We start from the raw sequence: 27,492 nt of genomic DNA, 5'->3' as shown, positions 1-27,492 counted from the left end.
CCAGTGCATTGATTTTCTACGAACATTCTGCTTGGTTGTCAGGGAGAATTTTGAGCGCAGATCTCGATGAAAACAGGAACCTCAGAGCAGATACGTACACAAACGTCTCTGCGTGTACCCATATGAGTCATCGTGTCGGCGACCCATTCGAGAGAAAAGTGTCCGCCAGTTGGTCTCTCTTTCCTAGCATTTGACACGTTATTAAGTATAGTGTCGAATACAACTGAAAATGTGTGTTCACACTGGCGGCCTTTTCGGAGCCCTTTGGAGGGATTTGAAAGCCATTTCCCGGAGGAACGTACTGCACACTTGTCTGAAACCGTCAGCCCGCGGTTTATCCTGTCCGAAATTTCCAGGTGACTGTTTCTTCCGTCTAATAGACGGCATATTGCTCAACCCTGAAACTACTGCAATAGATTTCAGATAAGTGTGTTGCAAGCAGTACACTTCCACCCTCTTCTTTGTCTTCCAGTGTGGTAATTCCTGATCGCCATTCCAAGGCGCGCCTTTAGTGCTCCATCCTCTGGTCGTCTTGTGTACCCGAATATGTGAAGGAAGGAAGCAGATAACGAGGAAGGGTAAATAGACGAGTGGGAGGAAAATATTCTGGAGGATTAACGCACCCAAATTGTCCCTATCTAACACCACCCGCTCGTCATCAACTGTTGAGATTACGGAGAAAGATGGACGGAAAACGGGTCGGTTATGTGCTGGCTTTGGGTTTAATGAGCCTTTTTCGTAATGACTCGAGACGTGGTCCACGAAACGGATTCAAAATTATAACCATAATATTGTCATTGCCTTTAGTAAGGTTCGTTGTACTTTGTTTCTTTTGCCTGTGTGTCTTCTGCATACGCTGCGGTAAATTATGTTGGGATCCAGCTACGTGGACAGTAACCTCCTCCCCAAGGATGATTTTTTCGTCAGGTTAAACCCAGTTCTTCCCTCGATACAGCTTTCGGCTTGCACAATAAAAAAAGACGAAGAAAGAAAGAAAAACACTATAGCTAACCATTACATAAGTCTGGGAATTATGAGGACCATAAACTAAAATCCTCTTTTAATTAGGCGCCTTTGGAAACTACCAATTGGCCGAATAGCCAACTAACAAACATTCCATCAAAAGCTGCAATTATGTCGGAATCGGTCTCCATCGATTGGGTGATAAGATAGAGATGTTGGATAAAAATACAGTAATGTTTCACCTAGGGCCCTTTCGCACCTAAGGGCATTCGAGGTTCCAATGAGTCCGTTTTGGCTCCGTTAAAAACGGTCCTGTGAAAGAGGCCTTACCCGGATAAGGGGATTAACAGCGTTTCGACTTCTCATATACCCAAATCCGAGGAAAAATCTCTTCTTCCACTTTCACCAAGATAGGTACCCGCTTGAGAGCCCACGGGAAAATACAAACGCTACAACCAACTGCGTCATTTGCTGCATACATGCGCCTGGCTAGTTACGTTCGAAGCAACCTCAACCAACACTAGATGTCCGTAAACAGTCTCACGCTAACATTGGATTTCACCCACTGGGGGGACATTCTTTCCACATCCCATAGTGATGTCAGCAGAAGGCTTTCATTGAAAACCTTTCTTTACAAAAACAAACGAACAAAGTGCTTTCATCACAACGTATCGCAAAGATGGCATTTGAGGCACGTTCTCAGCACTGAGAATGTAATTCCGCAAACTTGAAACGATGAGAAACTACGAAATGTCCTCCTCAATATAAAAGGTGCTCACGAAGGCCCTGACAATAAACACGTCCGCTTTGATACGAATTTAAGCGCGAAAACATTGCTCCCCGCTTACGTCTTGAAAAATTTTATATTTCACTCTTTGAAATCGGGTGCTTTCTTTTTCGTACCACGTTTCGAAGGCAAAGCGGCAAGTGCTGTCGCAACAACATTTTAGCGCTATAAAGAGGCCCTCGCTTTGAATATTAAGCGTCGTCGATTACGTGAAGATGTTCGCATCGTGCCTCGTCCTATATCTGCGCACCATTTGAAGAGTTTCACATTAGTATTTATCGAATGTGGGGGCAACGTAGGCAAACTTCGGGAGAAAGAAGAATCATACCCTGGTGATAAACGTCGTTGGCTTCACGGTCAAATTCAGACAAAATAAGAGAATCCTTTTTACTGTTATCGAAACAAAACCTTACATTCCCTTCACGACATATTTAGAAGAAGAAGAAAGGCACCGAATCAAATCGCGGCCTCATCGTCTTCGGTCGTCAGTTGACAAAGGCGGAGGATACTATCTTTTTCTCTCTCTTGCCCTCGACCCGAAGTCAATCATGCAATAGAAACTGTTGGATGCCACGAACGGAACCGCCCTGAGATGGTTATTTACTCGAGAGGGTATTTACGTTGTTACATGGGGGTGCAATTCCACGGGGGGACACCCGCGATACGAAACGTTGCGTTAACAATAATGACTGTATCGCATATATTCATTTTATTCATATATACGCTATTATATGATAGATACAACAGTATGATGTACAGTAGTCGAATACAGTATGTAAAGTTTAACCAAGTATTGCGCGATAAAATGAAATTTTCGTCCGTGTTAGGGATAGGAAGAGAAGGTGCATTTATTCCTCGAGCTGAGGCAATAAATGATACTGTTAGTTAATACTATACTATATATATATATTACTATATAGTTAGTGTAGTTGATACGGTATTTCTCTTGGCAACAACAACTGCATGTAACTGACAGCGGTTCAAGCTCTGGGAGTTTAAGAAATACAAACCCTTCGATTCTAAATGGGTTTTCCTCTCAGAAAAAAAGAAAAAGAAAAGAAAGAAAAATGGCGGTATTTTTGAACTGCATGCGTATGATCCGATTTTTCGAGTAAAAACTGATTTATTACTCCCTCCGGACAATCTGATCTGAATCAGGACCCGAATCTTCAGAACAGACGAAGGCGGACATTTCTTGCAATATATGGTTAGAAACAGATAATACTATCGCTGTACAAGCTACAGACCTGTCCACAAACTACGCGTGATTTATCCTTAGATGCTTTTCATTTAGAGACCACAAGCGTATGTTTCCATCAGTGGCGTAGCCTTTGGCGGTGCATTTTTGAAAAGGAAAAACTGGGGGTGATCACCTCCTCCCAGTGTAAAGTTAATTCCAAAATATTGTTCCGACTGCTTCGCATATACGTATATCGGAAGTGCGGTCTGCAGTGACGTTGGCTAGACTTACTTCCCTTTTACTTCAATCCTGATAACAGTGGAATACATTAGTAGCACCCTATTTGACCACGACTAAAATGCTTAAAGAAGCACCCGATTTTCATCCCTAGAAATCGTTCAAAGTAATTTTAATCGTAAAACGACAATATAAAAGGAGAGAGGATGCGGTGTAAATCCTTCGTAGCTGGTTTCGACGCTAGTTGTCAACCGTCGTGGATCATTATTGTCTCACACAGCTGTATAATATGTAACATGGACGGAGTCAGAATTACTGCTCTAATCAGGCAAGATGGCGGCGGCATGAACCCGACAAACCGACAGAGAACGAATGTCGGATGGCGTTATCTGTGTTCTGGCAGGACCTCATTAGAGGCATCCTGTTTCATTGCCATCCGTAGTTGAGCTGTGTTTGTGGGTGATAGACCGAGGTGTCGTTTAACTTTGTGCTTCCATCGTCTGTTGGCGTCAGAGAGAGACGCCCCTAAATTGGCTACTCTTTCACGCTCTGGGGATCTTGGGAAATTTTTGCCCGTAGGAAAAGTAATTGTGGACATTCAACGAAGAATTCTTTGAATGAATCAATGTTCGGATCCAAATGTTCGGATGCTGCATCTCACAAGGCTTCACATGGGTCATTATTCTTCTCATGAGAGAAATGCGTGTCATCTGAAAAGTGCAGGGCAACTCCCCTATGTTCCTTCACATTCTGAATCTAAGCCAAATTGGCCCTTCTAGAAATCGCGTATAAAAGTCATTCGGAAGTATTTTCAAAAGAGCATAGAACCACTCCCCCCCCGAATGAGAGAGGAGGAGGTCGTCGGGAAGGAAAAGATGTCCTAAAACCGCCGCCTCTTTTTTGAATTTCGCTCGTTGCACGCTGTGATACTTTTTTGCGTAAGTTTTTTTGTTTTTTTCTTTCCTCTCCCCACCGGCGATTTGGAGGGCGCCTCCCTCTCGGGTCGCCTGGCGGCGAAAGGCGGCCGGCGCGATTGGATTTCTGCTGTCGTATCTCATCGGAAACCGGAGAAACGACGGCGCCGAGCAAGCCGATAAGGACGGGGGAGGAAGGCCTCCTTCAGTCGCTGGAGACACGCGTGGCGCAAAGACATCGTGCTGACCGCTGCTGATTCTACTCGCCACGTCGGTACTTTGCAGACGACACCATCGTCTGCGAGGTTCTCATCTTCGCAGACGTCGATGGCTTCGACGAGTTTGTCTCATCTGCTTCCAGACGTTTTGCAGTCTTTAATTCTTGGGAAAACTACTTGAGTCATTTGGATATCGGTGAGCCACGCGTTACTCGTCGGTGAACCTTTTTTCCCAATTGTCCTCGCGTGCGGCGAGGAATATTTCTGAGCGGCGATTATGGTGCTTTCTCGGATGTCTGTGAGTTGAACTTGGTCGTATTTTGTGACGTCTACTCTGGATGGGCGTTGTTGTGGGGGCGTCTTACGTCGCAGTGTGCTGATGACAAACATCCCTGCTCGTTAGCAAATTGCCGGGCATATCTGAATGCGAGAATCTTGTTGCTTCGATACCTGGCAGCAAGAGAGTGGTTGCCACAGTTGCAGCACGTGTCTGGTACGAAAGTGCGGTTCCTTGTGTGAACCTCTTTGGCGCTTCCTCACTCAGTTTGGCTGTGGTGTCACGGGCTACAGACCCATCACAACCTCCTTGAGTGAGTGAGAGCTGGAGAGAATCTCGTCTCATCTTGGATTCGGTCATCTATTTTCACACTCTTTCAGGAACTACATACTTTCCGTTCGAAAACTCGGCAGCTACTCGTATCAACCACATGTAACTATATCTGGATGCCTGCATGACTAAAGTTTCCCTAGAAAATATTATGTTGATCAGCGGTTCGAACAAGTTGGTCTGCCTCGTCTGATTGTGCGTTCCAGCCTCAGGACACTTTCCATGCATCAACTTCATCCAAGGTTTGACCTACCAGTGAGAAAATAATCCACGGAAAGAAAGTAAATTGGGCTGACGAACCTTTTCTTCCTTACATTTTCCATTGTACACGTCGTCAGATATGTCGTTTCACCCAATGAATCTGCTACAATAATTCATTTTCTCTTTCTCCTACAATACAACTAGGAATGGAAGGTATTTCGAGAGCCTTTACTAAAAAAGAAGTAAAAACGTGGCCACTTCTGAAGAGGATAATTTTCTCCAACCCGGGACACGGAGACATTTCTCTCTCCATAGAGTTTCTTCGTGTGTTTTCTATCTCGCTATCGCGGTGCGTCTCCGGTTCAAGGCCTCGTCTTGCATCTATCTATGCATGCCCTTCTTCACTCGCTTATCGTTGCGTTCTGAAAAAGCACCATTCCCAAGGCTATGGCTCTTTCGTGTGAAATTGCATTTATTTTTCTTTTTTAATCAGCCTGGCGGGGCGAAGCATTCCTATATGACGCGTAATAACCCCATACCTCGGCAAAACTCACTCATGCTCACTCGTGCTCAATGTAGCGAATGAGCTGAGCAGGGAACGAGTGAGCATGAGTCAGCAAACGAGAATATGAACATGGGCAAAACTCACTCGTGGTCATGAATGAGCAACGACCAGGAAGACAGAGCGCTCGATCTAAGAAAGGTTTTTGAGGAATAATTTCGATACTTTGCCCACATACGTTTCACTATCTCTGCTCTACAGTATGAAAGCCTTCAAGAAGTGTCAGGCAGAGTACGTCCATACAAATGAAAAGCCAATCTCACGACGTCAGCTTTAGCATAAAGCCTCGCGATCAAGGTTATTGATAAGGGGGAATGTGTACCCAGATCGATATTCATCTCTTTCACGGTCGTCCCATCAGCCGAACCTAAAATCATTACGGTTTATACGGTTCAACTAAAGCACGTCCCCCCCCCCCCCCCCAAAAAAAAAAAAGAAACTCGTAACAAATTATGATGGTCCTCGCTCATTGCCCAAATTGCCCCGAATAGTGTTTAGACTGAAACCCCATAGAATCACAGTATCCAGCATAGATCTGCACCAAATCCTACTATCACTGCACATCAATATGAGATTTTTGAAGGAGATATTGAAGCTGAGGAAAATCTTCAAGCAGCTCCTACACGGCTGCGACAGATAATACGAGTGTAGAGGCCGTCCCTCTTCAAACGGTTAATGCGGGGATCAAAAGGATGCTCTCACGTGTTCCGACAGACCTTCCAAACAGAACCCCATCTCTACACAGCCACTTCGCGGCGCTAGCAAAAACAAGTGAGCATTCCTGTGGAGACTATAGATAATTGAATGGCCAGATTTTGTTTAAAATCATTCCCAGACAATTATACGTTGGCTTTTCATGCTCAGGTTTGGTGACACCCGAGCAGCGTCCGCCATCTCTGGACGGTGTTCCAAAGAGGAAAGGATTTGTTGAAAACGGACCGTACTCGGTGGGACTGGGTCGTTCCTGCCTGTATACCGCTGGAACTGAGATGAAGCTATAAATATCATTTTCTCTTGAGCTTTCATCTTTTTTTCACTACGGAACAGCGAGATGGTACGAGAAAGTTGAGGAAAACACAGCATGCATCATGAGCTGATTGCGACATGGTAAAGATCCCAAGGTTCAATTACGGCCGAGAACACAGAACCCCCAGGTGGTAAAAATTAATCCTGCACAGATCGATCACTGCGGTGACGTCACCAATTATCGGAGAGCAGGAAAGTTAACAGATAGGTATTTAAAAAAGATAAGGAAACGGGCAGAAGCGGAATGAAATCTCCCATGATGGCCATTCGCATCGAGAGTAACAAATCGTTAATTAGGGAATGCGCGACCCCACCGTATGTGGGACAAAAAAAAGTGCAATACGGTGCATGTAGGAGCCTAATTATTTCTCTCGAGGTTGTTAAGGTACGCATATATTTTAGCGACGTCGGCCGAAGATCAGTTTCAAGATTTGACGATCGAGCCTACGTGACTCTTCGTATCAATTTGCTCTGATGAGATTCGATATCGAACCGTCCCTCGAATAAAGTAATGGCTTTCTCTCGGAACAATACATTTTCTATTCTATATAATTAGGAAGTAAAGGGGAAAGTTACATTTTCCCCAACCAACGTAGGAAACCTCGGTGCTTTATGTTTCCTACTATCGTAGCTTAATTTGCAGAACTGTGCGCATCAGACACGTAAGCTTTTCCATTTGTTGTAGCTGCCGTCTGGTGCGATGTTGATGGTGAAAGTTGGTTGAAATCTGTCTCAAGACTTTCCCTGGGTTTTCCGGCATGCTCTTCAGATTCCTCATGATGTCGTATCCTGTCCACGCAGCTCACAGTCGTACTTGCTTCGCTGTGCTAGACCGCCAACTGAGACGTAAAAATCGGTGGATATTTTTCCACACGTACTTCGGAGTGGAAGGAATGCATTCGCGTTTTATCGTGTTAAAGCAAAAAGAAATCGGCTGGTCAACATTGCATCGGACCACACGAACAACAGATGGAAGTGTATGCTTTGTATGCAGGATCAGCGCTGCGGTTACGGTGTTGCCGTAACCGCACCACTGTACTATACTGTGTAGGCCGCCCTCCGTCTTGCTCGCAAAACTATTCCAAGAAAGGCGCATATTCCTGACAGACGCGGACTAAAATCGATTCGTGGGGTAGATATATGGTTTTACTCGAAAAAGTCAAACTTACGAAGATGCGTTGTGAAAAAATAAAAAAGTGAACTTCCGCGTCGCCGTGCAGCCCAGCTGAAAGGGCGGATTAATAAGCCGAGGATACAGGACGTTGCCTCCCATTACATGTTGTGGATGTAGACAACCATGGGGCAACCAAGATGATGCACTAGTAAATCGATATATAGCAACGTGCTTCCTTTTATGAGACGGAATTAACGCGTAGAAAAATATTTCGCTCCTCAAATAGAAGGTTTGAGCGAAAATAGATGATTCTATCCACCCGAATGGATCGCTCATTGGCTCCAGCCGGGTCATGCTGAGAGGTTCGGTCCTTCCGGCGGCCCACCACGCATGCTGTCCATCATTCACGCCAAAGAAAAAAAAATCTCTCAGCGAGACACAGGTGCCAGCATACATGGTTTTGTTTCGAATGAGAGCTCAAAAATCCTTGAAATCATTGGAAGCGTCGTAGATGCTGGCCTCGTTATCGGCTTCCGCCCATGGAAAGGATGTGTCGCTCACTTCCAGGCTGTTGATAAAACTTAAGATCGTTCAGCCGGAAGGTGCCGCAAGATTAGGTAGCTTTAGAATATAGAGTGTTCCGCTTTGGGGCGCAAAACGAAATAAGGGGCCTTCCCTATTTCTCTTGCGGACGATATCTCAATGGAATACACTCCCTCAGGATGTAGTTGATTCTCCAACGATGGAATTGACAACTCGTGAAAACCCCCAGAGAGCTTATCGCCGCATTGAACTGTGGGAAGTTGCTTATCAGAAAGGAGAAGAAGGTCCCCAAACTGTTTCGATCTCTCCCCTCTCGGTCTCTCCATTGTCCACGAGGTGTCAAGGTCAGCGAAATCGAAACGTGAAGGACTGTATCTCCCAGGATGCAACGCGCGCACAAAGATACATTAAAGAAAAATGAAAAATCTTCGAAAACTCCTCTATGTACTATTTTGAAGGTCGCTTTACGAGGCTACCACAGCTACCACGGTCTTTACCCGCGTATAAGCCGAACCCGAGATGTCAATTAACTTTGCGCCAGATGACTAGATCTTCTCATGCCTGCAATAAATGATATTTTGTTGTTGTTTTTTTTCACCAACGCGCAGTGTGAGTAGTCCCATTTATTAAAGAAAAATATTTAGCTTTTTTTTTCGTTTTCCGGTACCATTGAAATCTGAAAAGACGACAACGACGACAACATTCCACATGCTACTAACAGCTTCTTCTTTTTTTTTTTTTTTCAACCCGATAGGGCTCGTGCGTAAAAGACATAAAAAAAAGTCGGACCCTGTCTATAGTCGGGGGACGACTTTTGTTTCATTAAATTTTTCTGTTTAATCCGGATAGATGATCCATAGAGAAGATATTGTATACAAAAGTACGAAAATCTTTGGAGTGTCCAGATGTCACAACTGCTGGAGTTGGTAATGACGTCCTTTCATTCACTCAACTAATAAATTCTCCTTAGTTAATTCATACATTCATTGGTTATCATTTTCCCCGTTATTGTTTAAAAATATTGATTGCCATATTTTCATCAATTAGTCATTTGCCAGGGCAAAGATTTTTCATGAGCGTCTCTGTGAGAGTTGTTGCCGTCTCTACCATGAATGGTTCGATGAACAAACAACCTTCATTTATTATACCCTGGGAAGAAACTCTTTGGAAAAACTACGAAAACAAGGTTGCACGAGCAAGAGCAACATGCAAATGCAGTCTGTCGCCACCAGCTGCTACTACAGGGCCGGCCAGATAGAGGTCGCATAATTACAGGCCCCGCTCAATTCGGGGGCTTAAAACGGGGGCCCTTCGATAGAGTCCGGCGGTAGCCCACCAAATTGCTTCCGCACGGGTTGCACCCTTTTAAATGCGGCCAGTCTTTAATTACGGCCTCTGGCGACACTTTTACTAGCACGTGTATTTCAAAGCGGGATCCTACAGACCAGGGGCCTCAAACTCAAATCCAGTCGCGGGCAGCATTGATCTTAGACCACATCACGAAGGGCCACGAAAAAAAAAAAAAAAGGCGGTAATTACCATAAAATTTCCTAATAAAAATATACAAAAAATAAAATAAACTAAGAGGAGCAGCGTAGTTATTGTGGAGCAGGACGGTATATGCAAAATTCATTAATTACTCAAAACCTCCACTTGACACTCCATGAGAAATAAATTGGCCAAACCGGCACCGAAAATATAAAAACGATTCTAGAACGACTACGACAATGTTCAGGAGCACCGAAATTATATCCTATTTACGCACTGTATTGCCTTTGCTCAGTTTGAACTTGGGAAAAAGGAATACAAAAACCAGAGAGAAACAGAAACCTCACATGTACTGTGGATGGCTTCGGGTTTGCTACTTTAACCCCACTCCTCAAAAATTAACATACAATGACGTTTGTATTACATTTAACTGATTGTGAGAAGTAAGACCTCTAATTAGTTACAGTGGTGGCCTGCCAAAGAGCACGCAAAGATCCAATGATCCACAAGAAGTGCTCAAATGAGTGTTCTGAATAACATGGACAGGGCAGCACTATACGCCGGCCAAGGGTAAAAATCATGCCCCGAAAATCTGGTTTTATTCCTAATTGAGGGGTAGCTTCTTTCTGCTTGGTGGTCATGGATCCTCGAGCCGCAGAATGGGTCACTGCGGGCAGTGATTTATCCAGACCTCCTCCACCCCTAGCATTTTCCCCTGTGCACCCCCAACAGTGTTATTTCAGCCTTATGTGTCACCAATGATACATAAAGTTGTTACAACGTAACTGTAATAATGACCCTCACTATTTTTTGCACCCCTCGGTGTTCGGGCCGCGTGTTTGTGACTCCTGCTACAGGCTGCGTAGAGGCTAAGGTGTGAACGCTTATGAATATGGCGTAGCCTCCACTCCATAGCCGCATGAGGCTATGACTCAGGGCATCGGCGATTTGCTCCCTTTGGGTACCTTGTGCATCATGGCAGGCGACGGAAGAGGACATTTTCCAAGCACTGTCTCGAGGATAACTTCCGTGCCTGTAATCTTAGCCGCTATTTAATCCCCTTTAAGGGTACAGTATGCACCCACAAGCACAGTTGAAACTCATAGGAAGTCTCGTTTCAGTGTTGCCAACTTTCCCCGTGGAGTGGACCATCACATGATCAGAAAAGAAGTGGGCCGTGCACTGAGGGTGTGGAGCGATAACTCCAAGCTGAGCTTCACGGAGTTGCCGAGCCGCTCAAAGTCCGACATCGTGATCGCTTTCGAAAGGCTGGTTCACGGAGACGGTTACCCTTTCGACGGACCCGGTACCATCCTGGGACACGCTTTCTTTCCCGGACCTGACAGAGGAGGGGACGCCCACTTCGATGCGGATGAGAACTGGGTGGCAGGAGCCGTGGAACGGGACTCGGACGGTGAGTCGAATAAATTCACTTTTCTAATCTGCCATTACTTTAGGGAAGGAAACTTGTGTAGTATAGGTGTTGCGGCTCAGTTCAAGATGAAAGGATTCTGTCTTGTCGGTGCGCGTTACAAACCATTTCGCTACTTTTACTGGGGCCGCGTTAGTACAAGACTTTGAGAGAGATCGAAGGAAATACTTCGAATGCCGTGGGGGTGACGCGAAAAATGTGGCGGCACCAATTTATCCCTCCCTCTAGGACCCAGCTGAAAACGAATGGGCAATCCCGGCACATCTATCTTTGAGCACTTTATCTCGAGGGTCTTCTTTCCGGAAAAATCGGGAGTATGAACACTGGTCCAGACGAATATTCGTAAGAAATGAGCGTCATCGATCATTGCAGGAGTGTTTTGCTGGCATAATTCGTGATTAACAAGGTTTTCACTCGATTCGAATAGTGGGTTACCTAAATTAGTTACCTTCGATTAACGTTAGTTTCATTTGTTACCTCGTGAGCAGAAATAACAGACTTGCAAGTGTTACGTAATACTTATTGATTTGAAATAGGAATGAAATATTACGTACCCATAATTCGCTATAGCCGTATTACGCTAATTACTAGTTAGACTTTTGCGACATATAATTACTCTTCGTGCGATGCTTTCTTCATTAGCTGCGTCCACCATAAGCAACGGGCTTTCGTCAAATATTTGTGAGGGCTTTTTCTCGCTCGACGGATGGTGCAAAAATAATGGTAATGATAACAAAGCACTGTCGCCAGAGAGGGCGTGGCCGCCCGGCCAGAAAAATATTTTGGGAGGGGTTCTGCGCGAACTTTACATGGGGGAGGAGATTTCACAGTCCCTAGTGCACTATTATAGGTACGATTTCGGGTGCTTGGACCCCCGAAACCCCTTTTGGTCCACGCCAGTGTCGTGGCAACACCGCGCAAATCCCAACAGTCCCCCAGTTTCTCAGACAATCGACCAGGAACATTTAAAGAAGAGAACATTTCTATTTGGAAACACGCTATTTCAACGAGACTGACTGTATGTATGTTCTAATGTGTGCTGGTGGAGCCATCTGCTTGACCTACTACTTTACCATGGCGCGTATAAAAAGGGTCCGAATATTTTCGAGTAAAAAGCATTTCTCAACTTCGGAAGATAAAATCCGGTTGCTATTTATGCGTTCAGGTGATGTCGGGTTAAATCAATAAGAAATTGTGTTTATCCGTGTATTGTTCAGTTGGCCTGTTGTGCCTCCTTCCCATTCATCGTCAAATTGCGCGAAAAAAAAAAAAAAAAACTCAATGAAAAGACCCAGCGAACTACCGAAATCTTTCGCTTTAATGAGACGTCTTTTTCTCCGTCCATGTTCTAACCCCCATCAATTCGACTGGCCCCAAAATGTACCGTATCCTTGGTTCGATGTACGGTTGCCGGCTAATACGGTGGCCTTGTTTCTGCTTTTAAATAAGGCCCACCCTTTCGACGAAAACGTCCCTCGAAAGCAAGAGAATCTCGTTTCATTCTCTATCAAGTCCAGCAATGGAACAAATTTCCTAGGAGGGACCGACCCCAATTTGACTGCGTTTTATGCTGTCCATTTGGAGACAGTGCTCGATGCTTCCGATTGAAATGTTGAGGAGGAGATCTTATGCAGATTACGAGGTGGTGTTTTCTTTTTCTTGTTTTTCTCTTATCGCGAGACTTGACAGAAATCTATGGTAGTTGTTTGCGTGATTCGAACCTGCTCTTCTCGACTGCCAGTCGTGTTGTTTTCGACAACTGTATGCTTTGGCGATAGAGGCTTTCTACCTTTGTGCGTGTGTCACATCCTCGGCTTGGTTCTTCTAGGTCTTTGCCTGAAACGTAGGTTTGTCTCGGTTATTGTCTGAGCGTCTGCAGTACCCGAACGCTGGATAAACGATCCAAGCCTGGTATTGAAACTTGACGTGAGAGTTTTCTCTCTCCCGAATTTCTTTCGCTTTCTTTTCCTGAGAGTGAATGGTACCCCAATACAGTGATGAACAAAGCGTAAGCGTGAGAAAATGACGATTGTAGGAATATCCTCCGTAATATATGTGGAGAACAAACCTAAATGAGCAATATATTTACGACAATTTTTAAAAGTTAAACACGGAAATAACATACCCCGCAAGCTATGGGAACGCAATTTGATTCCGACACGGCGGCACAGTCTAATGCTCGCATCACATAGAGCGTGCCATCCCTCCAATTCATTCAAGGGGCTGTGCAACTGTAACCAATGATCCCACGCAATGATTGGCCAAACACGGCAGTGAATGGACAAGGTCTGATGTTTATGGAGCAGCCATCCACCGTCTTCGGAGAGATAATGGAAAACAGTCTCATGAATTATACAGATGAGGGATTGCGCTCTCTACTACAAAGGACAAATCTGAGCTCACTGGTGTGACCAATGGAAGGGTCCGCTTACTTTCAGACGCCAATAAAGCACCGGACGAATATTGCCTCTGAACAAGTGGGACTCGAACCTACAACCTCCGCTTTCAAGTCATCCCGATATCACATCAGTTGCTCTAGAATAAGTGGAATTTAATGGAAATAATTATGAGAGAATTCGAAACAATCGTGTTCACGGGAATAGCACCCTCCAAACAAAATATGACAGCGTCTGGAATCGATCAGTTTTAATTCCGTGTGAGCATCACGAAGTGGCTGTTACGTGAGCAGGAGACAGCATGGCTCCCTCTTTTTCTCGAAACGAGTCTTTTGGGCTAGAGAGTGCCATCCATTGTGGAATCGGAACACTCATCCGCGCGCAGCAAATCCTCCCATTTGTACCGTACGTTGCGCAACTGAACACAGAAGGCATTTCATTTTCTTGTACGGTCATTGTAGTTCACTCTCTGGGCGATTCATACGTTGCACCCACGTGACCGGTGAAAAGAAAAAAAAAGTTCACTTTAACCCGGTAACGCACGAATGCATAAAAGGGGCGAGAAATGCAGAAAATTCGACGTAGACGAGAATGCGACACGTAGAAAAGGAAAAACACCTCGTGAGAAAACTTGGTGTACCAACATGGAAGCAGCTCGCAGGGCCAACTCAAAATGGAGTGTTCGAAACGAGATGGGAAGGACCAATCCATATGCGGAGGGTTCATACATAGAGGTCGGAGATTCCGTGTTGTGACGTTGTCCACTGGTGACGTCACACCATAGCTTTCCTTTTCCCTCCTTCTGGTGGAACGGCGCTTATTTTCCCTCTTTCTTTAGGGCCGGTGCAACCCATCTATACCTCGAAACGTTCATCTTGAGTGTCAGCTGGATAGATTTCTGGGAGGGTTCCTGAACCTTCCTTACAGGTCCTTCGGTCATTTTTATCGTCAACATATTTCGGACGGAAATGAAAGTTTGCAGTGCCGCCGCCGTGACGTCACGGGTAGGATTCGGAGCAGACGACACCGCAGAGACCCGTATCTTGTTCGACGGGCACAACACAGTCGTTTGCCTCCCACAGTGACTCTTGTAATTCGCCCTCCACATCACCGATTTTCACCGATGCTCGATGCAGATTTCCCAGATGAAATCCCACCATCTGTGGGACGCACTCAGTCATGCCCTCGTAAGCTGACTAACTCAAGCAAACATCCCCAGGGACACATTTTTCCTAGCCACAAACGCTATCGAAGCGGGCCTCATCAAATGAACCTTATATTATTCACATTTCCACGACCAGACCAAAGCATGCTGCCCATTCCGTTCTCTATCCATAGCCACAGTTGCTTCGCGGTGACAGCGCGGCGGAATAAAGAAAAAAGAAGGTGTTGCATCTTTCATCATTGTGCACAACAAGATGATCCGGAAACGCGCGGAGCAGAAATTGGATGTGTGCTTCCTGTCGCGGCATTCAATTTTAATGCGCACTCGAGCCAAAGTGACGAGCCATTCTCTTAGAAAGAAATAATAAGGATGAGAAAAGAACGAAAGAGACGACGCGATTCTTTGTCATACGCGTGACAACGGGTGGTGCAGCTGTCGACGGGACTTTTCTTTTTGTACTCGAGGAAAACAAATTATCCCAGAGCCAGGCATCGCGAGTAATACTAGTGGGAGGGAACGAGGTCGTCAATTTAATACATCTTTCTAGTAATTCCAGATCGGCAACAACGTATGCGATACTAATATGCGCACAAATAGACTCGGTCCAAACCATCCAGAATAACATTTTCCCTCCTCCGCTACTTTCAGCGAGCGGCTGTAGACAGTTCGTTTCCCCACGATTTCGGGACGCGCTCGCCGTGCGTGCGAACTCGCAAAAAGCAACATTCGCGCGCGGCTTCAGCAACGTAAAAGGAGTGGTGTTTTCTGATGACTTTATCGGACGAATATGCGAGGGAGAGTTCGAAAGGCGGCTTACAGGTGAGCTCAGTAGCAGCGTAAAAATCGCGTCCTCGCTCGCGTCGAACATTCTGCCATTGCTTTTCACCACCAATTGGGAGTCTTTGATATCGATCTGAGAATCATAAATTAAATATCGTAGCTCGTTTTTTTTCGCGACAGCTTCGAGTGCATCAATCTCATATGACGGTGTTGGCAAACCCTGCAAACATGAGAAAGACTCGTGTGAAAGCTTTGTTCATTTTCAATCAGTCTGTTATGACGCTGAATGTAGTCATTTTCTCCCACAGGAGTGAGCTTATTTGCCGTTGCTGCTCATGAATTTGGCCATTCGTTGGGTCTTTCCCATTCCTCTGTGCCTGGTTCCCTGATGTTCCCTTATTACCAGGGGGACAAGGAGGAACTGAAGCTACCCTACGATGACCTTATGGGCATCCAGAGGTTATATGGTGAGTCACACGTTGGCATAGAAATGCGTCAGAAAGGTACCAATAAGCACAGTCGGAATAAATCTTGAGAGTCCTGCCTGATCTTTTGCATTAGATGCGTTTCACATTGTATCGCACCAAAATATTGTCTCGCTCTCTGACGCTGAAGTTACGCTACTAAATTAATCACTAATTTTGGGAAACAAGACAATGATGCATGACCACCTCCAAGGTCCCAAACCAGAACTGCAACATGAAGAAACACGAAAGATGCCGACACCATTGCTAGGAGAAGTATGTGCAATGATGTCACCTATCTCTTCGTGAAATCACAACTTGCCAGTTTCTCAAAAAATTTGCTGAAATACGAAACGTTTGCGTTATATTTCGTGTATTGAATCTTCGTGCGATGCTGTTTCGTAACGCAAAATTAAATAAATTCTAATTTTTACATCCAGAGTTCCCTTTAAAGTGGCGTTACATAAACATATTAGCCCGAGGAACTGAGAAAATTAGTTTACAAGCACGCCTCCTCTGGCATGTTATGACATAGGAGCAAGGCGCAGTTGATTTTCCCACAATTAATGTAAAACCGCCAGAGCAAAGACGAGGACAGACAGAAGTTGACGTGGGACAAGCGCTAACTTGCAGCACTTTTATTCTGGGACGACACGCAAGTATATAAGAGAGAAGCTCGCGAAGACCTAAGGAAAATGCATATGGGCAGAAAAGGCATTTGGAAGAGCCTGTGTCAGCATCCCTTCTGTAGCATTGTCCGATAAGGAACTAACTTTCCTTAGGTCTTGAAATGTTTTGTTATCGCAAGCTTCTCTCTTATATACTTGCGTGTCGTAAAACTGTCCCCTGTCAACGTCTTTCCTCCGGAACTTTTATGTTCATCTTGGAATCCTAATTTCTACTGCTCTTAACTCCCCCTTTTCTAAGCCTTTCCATCGTTTTGAGCAGCGAAAAATGTGGCCAGTGCATGTGGGGGTTGTCTGACAATTCTAATTAGTGAGACATTTAATTACCTCGAAATTTCACGTTATACTTCATACGTGCCCAACAGTGACAATGTCTGATATCTTATCAATTTCTTTACACGTGACATGTCACAGTGGCATTTTTCCCTGGGCATGTTTTTTTTTCTTCAAAAGATACTTCCCACATTTCCATACTATCTTTGGATTCTTTTAGGATCCAAAAACAACAACAGGTGGGTAACGATGCATCCAATTATTCCGAGGACGACGACGCGTCGACCTGGCCATCGAGGACAGGTGCCGCAGAGGCGACCACAAGGCAATGTTCCTTCTCAAAGACCATACGATGGCCCCCGGCGTGAGCCATCTACTCATGACAGCTATCCTGACAAATGTGACACAAGCATCGATGCCATTTCTGTCATCCGCAGGGAAATGTTTGCTTTCAAGGGCAAGGTATGTCAACATCCACACAGGCAGCCCCTTGGAACTGCGGGCTTTTTGTCTAAACCAGATATTCTTCCGCTCCTTTAGTACTTCTGGAGAGTGAATGAACGTGGTCCTAACCCTGATCGTGCTGTGCTGATTCGTCAGTTCTGGCATCTCGGTGATAATGTAGAGAAAATTGATGCAGCCTACGAAAGACCCGACAGGAAAATTGCCTTCTTTTCGGGTGAGTTACATTGTAGAAACATTATCGTACTATGAGGCACAAATGTGACGTGGAACATGTAATCGTGCAGGGAGGCGATACTGGTTGCTGGATGCCACCAACCCATTGAGGGGTTACCCACGTCCACTGACAGATCTAGGACTGCCATCCACCCTTAGTCATATTGATGCTGCAATGGTGTGGGGCCACAATGGAAAGACCTACTTCTTCAGTGGTGATCAATACTGGCGCTACGATGAGCAAGAAAACAGCGTTGAGCCAGATTACCCGAGGCACATTCGCATGTGGAAAGGGGTGCCACGGGACATTGATGCTGCATTCCAGTGGACAGATGGTAGGGCTATTTCAGTGGGGTGCCTTAAAACGGAGATTAACGACAGATCAACTCATTTTTCCAGGCCAGACCTACTTTTTCAAAGGCAGGAATTTCTGGAGGTTCAACGACCGCTTAATGTCCGTATACAATCAGACCAATGACATAGGTCAAGTATGGTTCAACTGTCCGCTTGTGAGGCGTTCTTACGCCGATGGACACCGCAGTGGTGGCATGCAGTGGCTCAGTCTACCGCTCAGCGTGCTTGTTTCCACGGCAACTTTTGTCTTCATGATGAGGAGGTGGTGATACCATCACACGGACTACAGAGAGGAGGAGCTTTGAGGACATTCAGACAAGATCTAGGCTAGTCTACAATGCCTCCAATCGAAGCTCTCATTTCTATGGGATGTGTCAAAGTATGCTGCCTATGTTTATTAGGATTTGATTGCCTGACTGCACAGTGCAGGATCAAATGTGCTTCAGGCATTTACTGTGATGTAGGTAAGGGCAGTTTGGAGCCATTCTTTACACCCGTCCGTAAAACAGAGGAGGAAATTATTGGTGTAGCTAAGCACTAAGTATGTACAACGTGGAAACGTAGAGGATAGGATACAGCTTGGCTCAACTTTCCACAGTCATACTTAAAGATGACAATGAGCCTGTCAGTTTTCCACACGCCCCTAGAATGAGATACCATGCCGCGTGAAAAAATGTAACGCTGCTCTGCCCGTGTTCAATGATAAACTTTGTCGTATTTATTTTTGTAATAACCTTTGCGGAACAAGAAGGCAAAGGCATTAAAAAGTGCCATCGGTGCGAGTCTTTCCACTTCTGCGGAGTGACTGGCGTACTTGAACGTGTGTAGCTTCGTGTAACAATAACTCAGCTAGCCTGATGTCAAATGTGCATTTTAGAATGTTGAAAATTATCTAACGTGATGCCTGCAACATTGACTGTTTTTCTTTACCTATAGTCATTTGCAAAGTAACTCCTCCACTGGCACGTATAACTCAGTGCCACGCTGCTCCTATGTGCGCCCTAGTAGTACGTCAATGCAAAAGGTCACACTAGCGATAGAGCTAACAATGTGCAATACCATAACATGGCGCCAGAAGTACTTGATATCCTGTATGAGCGACACAAAACTGTGTTTTGAAGCCCATTGTAACTGATTCTTAGCGTGTGGTCGTTACGAGACATTCTAATACCATGGGCCATTTGGCTACACGGGGCTTCATAACACACACTGATGCATGGTAGGGTAGTCATATCTTCAAAAGGTGAAACGTCGTGAAGCAGAAATGTGAACGCAGTCACCACACATAGCGTTCCTCACACCTTGTTATGGTTAGAGCCCCTAGCTTTCCGCGATCCAGCGAAATTGGCCATGTCTAGCGGAACCTGCTGTCTCCCTCAGAATCGTCTGTCGTTTTGCAAAATGTTCAATATCTTACAGGATAATGTAAGGATTTCAATTGATCTACAACATTTTCGTGGGTTAAACCCGATCAGCCGCAACTTCAAAAACCGACACCACTGATAATGCCACGACCAAAGGAAATTTAATGACAGCAATGCCCGGAAAGAGATTGAGAGAATTGTGTCTAGTTTTCTTTGCGCACTGAACGAGTCAGCATGTGATCTTGGGAGCACCTTTTCTTCTCTTGCTTGTTTCGTTTACTCGCAGAGTCCTGCGGATTTGCTAGTCCCACTTTGCAGAAAGCTAGGGGCTCTAGTTATGATGCAGTACTACCATTTTGGACATGTCTAAAAAATACAGCCTCGTGTGTGTAGAAATTGCGCAAATGTAGTCATATTTCCAAGTACGTTCAATATTGCTTCGTTATGTTTTAGCACGCAACTGTTAGCATTTTACGTGCAAGCACATGCAACACAGCCTGGCAACAAGGTCAGTCCTCTCCTGCCAGCATCGTACGCAATACATTGTTATAGACTCTTTCACTTTGTAAATACTACTGTAAATACTTCCTGTAACAGTATTCTAGGTATTTATTGCGCACTTTTCTACACCGACCTAGTCAGCCTTTGTGGAACGCAGAAGCATTGCCTCCGTAATATAAATAGGATTACTTCATACATATGGTATATTAACTCAACTGCAGCTGCATTGCAGATGCAGTAAGAGAAGCACCAAAGAGAAGCATCTGGTCAGAGAGAAAGAAAACACCTATCCAAAATTCTAATTTGCATTTCAATGTTATGGGGATCAATATACCTTCTCAATATAAAAAATGTGACTGCTCAGTATCCACACTTGCACGTAGGACTGTTGTCTTTCCTAATTCAACATGTGAGCATGAATGAACATGAAACAAGCTGCCTTATCAATATGAGCTATCTTTTGTATGTATCATTTTTGGCAACATTTTACTGACATTTGTATAGTTATGTCTGTTTGCCAGTGAACTGATCATGCCTTCCACAGATTATATACATGGCTCCCCCCAATTTTGGAACAAAAACTCGAGGACCTTTCAAGGCTCAGGTCTCATTTTGCCCGTCGTGTGAAACATGGCTTAGGACCAGGTCTTCAATATTTCGCAAAAATATTTCAAAGCTACAGGTATCAGACGACAGCATAAAAAAGGGGCTGTTCACAAAACTTGACTCCTCGATGTTTAAGATCATAGGATAGAAAGGAACCACTACCGATTGCCATCATTGCAATCAGTGCTAATTCCTGTGGTTTCCAAATTGTAGTTGTGATTCCGCGCAATTCGCAATGCTTTGTGATGCTTCGCAACAATAAGAAAAGGATGCAAAATCAAGGGTTTCAAGGACCAGTGGGAATCATGTATGTATTACATATGCCTTGTACCCATTATACATGCATCGTGAAATGTACTTTGCTACGAGTCCTTTTACCGCACACATGTAATGCACGTGCAAAAAAGCAAGTTTTTTGCTCGCCATAATGAGCTTTGCAACTTGTCACTGCTACATAATTTTATATTCGTTTTTTAATTATTTATTACGTAGCGAACAAAGTAAGTTTTGAACAGTTTTGTGCTCGAGTGTTTTCCGAGGAAATGGCTTTATTTATGAAACTGGAAATGTGTGATGCCCTCGCGCACTAAAGGCTTTCCTTGGGAGATTGTTCTCTCGTATGAGAGCTTGTATTTGAATTATTTTACTTCAAAATAAACAATATCGCAACTTTGAATCTAGGCTCGTTTCCGTGTGTGCGCAATGATGACTTTAGTCAGAGAAAGGGGAAAAACTACCTTCCAAACATGACTCCTGCACAGTCATGTGCACATCAGGGGTTCATGGATCTTAGTGAATACCTACGTATGTTGTTACAAGTAATTAATGCAAGATGTCGTGACTCTTAAAATAGTGGAGCGAATATTTTGAAGCAGACTTAGCTATGTAGGACTTACACATATGTACCACAACAGCCACATTCACCAATGCCCTTCGTTCAAATTTCTTCACACTTGACATGGGCCCCTGAGTTTGTGTTCTTCACCACAAACTCAGAGATACGTTGCCTACGTCAGCTCACTCGTATAATCCTTTTATGCTCAATCCTCATACTATTTCTTTCGCCAGCATTGTGCGTTAACAATATGTTAACAAAGCCATATGAAAGAAATACATACCGTAAGACCTTTTGGTATTGCGAAATAAATAAATACATATATCATTTCTGCTTCTTCCACAGAGCTGTGGCTGGAGACACTATGTTGTAAACAGTCGTAGTTATTGGTGGTACTCCCCATCAACCTTGTTACCCGGTCACTTTCAAAGGCGAATATGAGAATAAATAAATCACAAACTCCTCAGCTGTTTGTATGCCTCCACCGTTTGCTCCAGCTGAACAAAACTCTCGGCAAAATGTTCCTCTTCCAAGCCGTGTGTGGCGTAGTGGTGCAGGTAAGCCCTCTCTGTGAAGCGCCGCCAAGCATGATCCACTGCGGCTTCCAGGAAGTGTAGGCAACCCTGGCCATTGTTTGCCAATAGGGCACTCTTGCACAAACCAAGAAACCTATGGGAACTTGTCCAAGTGGACAAAGATTGTTCCACTGGCACAAAGGATGACCGAGGAACCGAAAATAGGGGTTGGACATCCAGCGTCGCCAGGTGATCTCCGCGGGCAACGAGCAGGCTCGACACATTGGCACAGTGTGGGGCAACAGTGTTCATACCTGCCAGAATGCACACGTAAAAGAGGCGTTCATGTTCTCTCTTTCTCACGTCAACATTGCGAGCCAGCTATGGGCCACCTTTGCCCAGTCACCAAGTTCCTAGTACTCTTCTCTAAGTGAATTCACACTCTTGGGAACAGAAAGCGGGGACACACACAAGGTTGTTCAGCTAACTGGACAGTGACAGCACTCCCATTCAATATAATACGATACATACCATTCGGGAAGTCTACCATTATTATACTTGGACCAGACAGTAGGAAGCATCGCCATCATATTGCACGAGACAAATAAGTAACACGCGTAGCCTTTGACAAACAAGTGCCCCACTGTGATGTAGCAGAGAACTAAAAAGGTGAACGGGCAACAATGGGAGGGGGAGGCTGCCAGGCCATGGCAGTGAACACTTTAAGGCTACGTTATATAATAAATTTTGCTCATATCGGCAAATCGATGTATTGTCCATAAAGGCAATAACGTAAGTTCTAAGTTCAATTTTGAGATTTTTGTTGCGCGGAATGTACGGTAATGACTATTACACATTTCGTACATTTGCGCGCGAGAAAAATGATTTTGGGAAGTCTTTGGTCAGCATTCCTTTCCAGCCTCACACACCATATGGCATACGAGGGGCTTACTTGCAGTTGGTCCCAGAAAATTACCGGGGTTTAGCGGACGTTATGTACGGCGAGAAAAAAAAAAAAAAAAAAAGAAGAAGAAGAAGAAAAGAGCCTCACCTTCGTCTGAAATGCTCTGGTAGAGCAGCATCCGCCGTAAAGATGACACCAGACCCGGCCACTTGTGGCTACTGAAAGGCACTGCTTCGCGAGGCTCTTGAGGCACGTGACGCATCGTTACAAGTTTCAGCTGAGGGTGACACGTCAAATGGCCCGAAACATCGCCTGCAGAAACAAAGGTGACAGAGCATTCTTTTAAATCTTTTTTGATCAATTACATATGATGAGAATGAGGCATATCTGGCACTGAAAATAGCTCTGCCTAATACACCCTCCTCAAAGTGACGCAATAAGCTCATCCAGCCGGGCAAATTTAGGACACGCAGAGGCACGATTAGTGTAACTGCCACAATTCACACTTCTTTCGACACGAACAACAAAAACACACGCTGCGGTAGTATCAACCGACGCTTTACAAGGTTTGTTCAGTGGGTGTTCAGCGAATAAGATTACTCCACCACATCAGTTGAGAATTCTACCTAGAAAAAAAAAAATGTAGATACGGTAGTGCAGCGAAATTAAGTATCCTACCTACATGAATAATGATCTCTCAAACAACATATCGCGCGATTAGTTAATTGCAAAATTATACTCATGAGTAGGGTCCGGAACTTTATGCGAAGAATCTTCCAAAATATGCGGCCCTAAACGCATAAACATGCGCGAGATATGCAGAAATATTACGATGCCAGGAATGTTGCTCCAGATACTCTTGTGTGCCTCGGAACCGTTTAAATGCGTAATTAATCTAAAAATAAAACCCTCTACAGATGAAACTTCACATTCCTTATTGGCAGTTGGAACCAACGTTCACACGTGCAGACCCAGGTATTCCTAGATGGTCAATGCATATAGGTATTCCTGCATGGTCAATGCAATATGCCACCATAGCCATACTCAGATTTTCAAAAGTGCACACACACATCTGCATTTTTACGTGGGATGATTAAAAATTTCCTCTTTTGAAAATAGACGATTTCATAAAGATGCGCGTGCCACCAAGCAGCATGGGAACTTTGAGCGACACTGCTTCGTCGTCTGCTGGTTTACCCTGGCTGATGCTACTGCTGCACAGACCGGGAGTGTCGTCGTCGTTCTTCTAGCTCCACCTCTGGCCATCTCGTAACGCTCTAAGGCGCTATATGTTCCCATGAGCTCTTGCGTGCCACAGGTGGTGCTCGCTTTTGTAAAAAGGTCTATTAAGAAAGCCATGTGCTGTGAAAATGTGCGCTATGCCGCTAGATGTCATTCCCGCCATGGAGGAAGGAAACACAAGGAGCGGCTCTTCTCTCCAGACTAGCGTAGCCACCCTATAGTGGTCACTTGAGTCAAAATCGCCAATGCTTCCTGTCCACCACGTGATCCCCTCTAAAATTTAGGTTTTGCGAGGCTTCGTTTCTCGCGCTGCTCTCCGTATGATTTTGCTTTTTGAAAGTAATTTATCGTGAAAATGTGAGCGCCGTCGTAGAAACGACGTATGGTAATGTGTTCCTGTCCCGGCTGCGGCTCTCGTTGAACTGAAAGCAGCTCTGTCACGGGAACACAGTAACTTGCTTTAGTCGCCCGTGTGTGTTCGAGTCATCTTGAATTGTTCATTTGGGACCTCAAACTCTGCCACAGATTCATTTCATATCTTCTGTTGTTGTACAAATCTGATTAATGGAACGGCATTGTTTACCACTTAGTCAAGAAAAGTACATACGTTGGAAGTAACCGTTGCCACACGTGATGTTTCCGGTCCCGCGTACTCCTTTTGCACACTGCACTGTTTCTGCACACTGTGACTGGGCTTCTAATAGAACAGTAAACATTCGAACACACAGAAATGAAGTACCAGCACGCGTTCAACGTAATACTGCCATCTGAACTGTGACACAACTTCAGCTTGCGTCGTCTGCTTTGCTGGAGCCATGCTGTCTGGAGGGTCACGTGAGCGGTCACGTAGTAGACAGGAGCATTCCAAAATGCAATGCGAGGCTGGCTACGCTCGTCCCGATAGAAAACTGTCGGAGGGGCCGCTCCTTGTGTTTCCTTCCTCCATGATTTCCCCCGCGAATTAGCTAGCTACCTAGCTAATCTATATCATGCACAGACAGCTTATCGTTGTGTTGTTCATTGCCTTTGGGTACGGCACTCGGACTGCAATACTTTGTCTTATCAAGCACATCTTGAACTCGCTGACTACTGGTCACGCGTTCTATTTTGAGAAGTTGGTTCTGGGAGCTAGTGGTGGTAATCCATCCCACTGACTGCGTAGCACGAATCAGCCTAAAACCAGCATAGTAGCTTAGATGTGTAGCTGGAACACTCGTTTTGGGCAGATGACCTGCCTTTCGAAATAACACGAGCAGTGGCAACACAAAGAGAATGACAACTGTTTTTAAAAAATGATTCAAATGGTGCCAAAATATGACTGAATATGCAACAGTCATATTATACGATGACCAGGAAACAATATGCAATTATATGACACACGAAACAGTGTAGATTTATGTAGTTGTGATTGGTAATGTGCGGAGAAACGTTAGGATATCCGTCAGAACCTGTTGTAAAAATACGCATTTTGCATTAACTCCCGGACCCTACTCATGAGTAACGTCAACGATTATTTTGCGTCGCTAAAAGAATAAGTTTTCCCGCCACCTACCAAATTGTGCTACTGTCCCATTTTCACTTCGGCTAGGTTGGAACAAGGCTGCCATCTGGTGAGCCCCGACAGCATTCAACTGAGCCAGGGAAGCATTTCGGAGTGACCACCGCTTGTTCACAATGTGGTAGAGGTCGTCGTTGCTGATCACCAGAAGCGCATCCGAGGCACATTGCAAGTGGGACAGCGATAGGAGAGTGTTGTATGTCTGCACGGCCACCTCACCACTGGTGAAGGGCCACACCACCTGAAAAACGTTTAATGTAGCTTAATACCTCCCATTTCAAGGAAATGCCATACGTAGTATATAGGTATAAAATAATGCAGATACAGACAGTACAAATTATTTAAATGAGTGTTCGGGGGAGGCCAACACTAATATCCTTCAGGACTAAGGCATCAGAGATACTTACGAGCGCTTTTGTGTGCCAGGATATACAGGTGTTAAGACGAGATGGTAGTAATATACAGTGCAAACGATTATTGATATATTCATATATGCATACACATTTTTTGTACAGGTCTCTGAAGGGTATATCAAACATGATGTTGCTGTTGTAATAAATGATTCGATGAAGAGCTCGTGTCACAAATTGCATAAAATATGAATGTGTGGTATCTAGTAGTACGAAAACGGTGTAAAACCGGGTTAGTTGGTATCCTAGTGCTTGTCCTATCTGGTTTGTGTCTATGTACTCCCTCTGCGCTGTTATTACTTTTTGTTAGATGCAGTAGTAGTACTGCAAGAGAGAGCATACAGGTACTACTAGGTAATAATAATAATAGGTTGCAGTACCGTATTAGTGATATAAATGCAAAACGTGGGTACAAGATCTGTTACACACAAATATTTCAAGTCACAACGTGCCACGAACTCACCACATTGATGAGAGGAGTCTGTGGATAATTATCCTTGAGTGCCTCCGTGATTTTTGTTCCGAGGCCACTTCCTGTTCCACCGCTGAGTGACAGTACAGGCAAGAACCCACTCAGCCAATCACAAGCTTCTACCTGTTTACGAACTGTATTCAGTATTTCCTCGAGCCCCTGTTGCGCATGGCCAAAGTAACCAGAGGCCCAGTTATTTCCAGCACCTTGTTTCCGTGTGTAGGACGCACCATGATCGTAATGCCAAGCATTACTTTGGCACGCGTCATCCAAGACCTTGGAGACGACCTGCAATCGATCATTAATCTAAGGTGAGTGAGGCAGGCCTCGGACAAGCACTTAGTACCTGGCAGGTGAGTTGGGGGTTAGGGAATAAGGCGTGAAAAAAAGAATTGTGTGCGGGGGCGTCAGTAGGTGATGGCAGGCGGATTAATGTAAAATTGTTTCCAGTCAGTATTACTCGCACTGTTCTTATGGCAGTTGTTCCTCTTCAGTTGCATGGGTGGCACTATGAACAGCACAGACACCTAGACACACAGACCTACCCATGCCCCAATATTTGTGACGAACCTTGGATTCCGTGTCAACAAGGACAGCCCGTGCGACTAAGTCTTCTTCAGCCGTCCTTCCAAAAAACCTTGAAGAAAGAAAAAATAAAAGGCGTTACAAAGAGAGGAGTTAAGACGTCGCCTACTACCTTTCGAGCGACATCTCGCAGTATTTTTTCTTGAGATGCCCATCTTTGCTTCCTATATCGATATCCTGCGCTATTGTTCTGAAGAAATCGAACCCCAATTGATTTCCACACTGACCAATCTGCAAAGTCACAATACTCATTGTATGCCCTTTCTAATCACGATATCGTTTCAAGTATTCCTCTACGTAAACCGAAATGTGGAACGCAAAATTTGCCGCCTTCAAAGTGTCCGCCATTGTGATTTCATTTCACGCGGGATTCACTCATCACTCACTCACGCAGCGGTAAAAAAAAAAAAAAAAAAGAAACGGCGGAAGTCA

The 27,492-nt window shown here is 44.7% G+C and overlaps 2 protein-coding genes and 1 long non-coding RNA gene across 4 annotated transcripts in view; 2 read left to right on the top strand and 1 right to left on the bottom strand.

Annotated features, from left to right (window-relative positions):
- Positions 1-21,215, top strand: part of LOC135370029 (matrix metalloproteinase-2-like) — a 65,502-nt gene extending 44,287 nt beyond the window's left edge. For both annotated transcript variants that reach the window (XM_064603697.1, XM_064603698.1), the window contains exons 3-8: positions 10,962-11,254; positions 15,922-16,080; positions 17,257-17,498; positions 17,577-17,715; positions 17,786-18,049; positions 18,114-21,215. In XM_064603697.1, the coding sequence (XP_064459767.1) occupies positions 10,962-11,254; positions 15,922-16,080; positions 17,257-17,498; positions 17,577-17,715; positions 17,786-18,049; positions 18,114-18,337 (1,321 nt within the window). In that variant the 3' untranslated portion in view covers positions 18,338-21,215. The remainder of the gene's footprint in view (positions 1-10,961; positions 11,255-15,921; positions 16,081-17,256; positions 17,499-17,576; positions 17,716-17,785; positions 18,050-18,113) is intronic.
- LOC135370031 (uncharacterized) lies at positions 4,918-6,687 on the top strand. Its single transcript, XR_010415187.1, has 2 exons — positions 4,918-6,440; positions 6,534-6,687. It is a non-coding gene; the product is annotated as an uncharacterized LOC135370031 (long non-coding RNA).
- On the bottom strand, positions 20,022-27,459 carry LOC135370030 (tubulin delta chain-like). Its single transcript, XM_064603699.1, has 6 exons — positions 27,173-27,459; positions 27,046-27,112; positions 26,467-26,763; positions 25,588-25,834; positions 22,941-23,105; positions 20,022-22,203 (listed from the first exon to the last, which is right to left on the bottom strand). The coding sequence occupies exons 1-6, from the start codon at positions 27,310-27,312 to the stop codon at positions 21,827-21,829; spliced, it is 1,293 nt and encodes a 430-aa protein (XP_064459769.1). The 5' UTR covers positions 27,313-27,459; the 3' UTR covers positions 20,022-21,826.
- Positions 27,460-27,492: the final 33 nt, after the last annotated feature.

Source organism: Ornithodoros turicata, chromosome 10 (assembly GCF_037126465.1).
Source record: "Ornithodoros turicata isolate Travis chromosome 10, ASM3712646v1, whole genome shotgun sequence".
Taxonomy (NCBI): domain Eukaryota; kingdom Metazoa; phylum Arthropoda; class Arachnida; order Ixodida; family Argasidae; genus Ornithodoros; species Ornithodoros turicata.
This window is presented reverse-complemented; position numbering and strand designations above follow the sequence as displayed.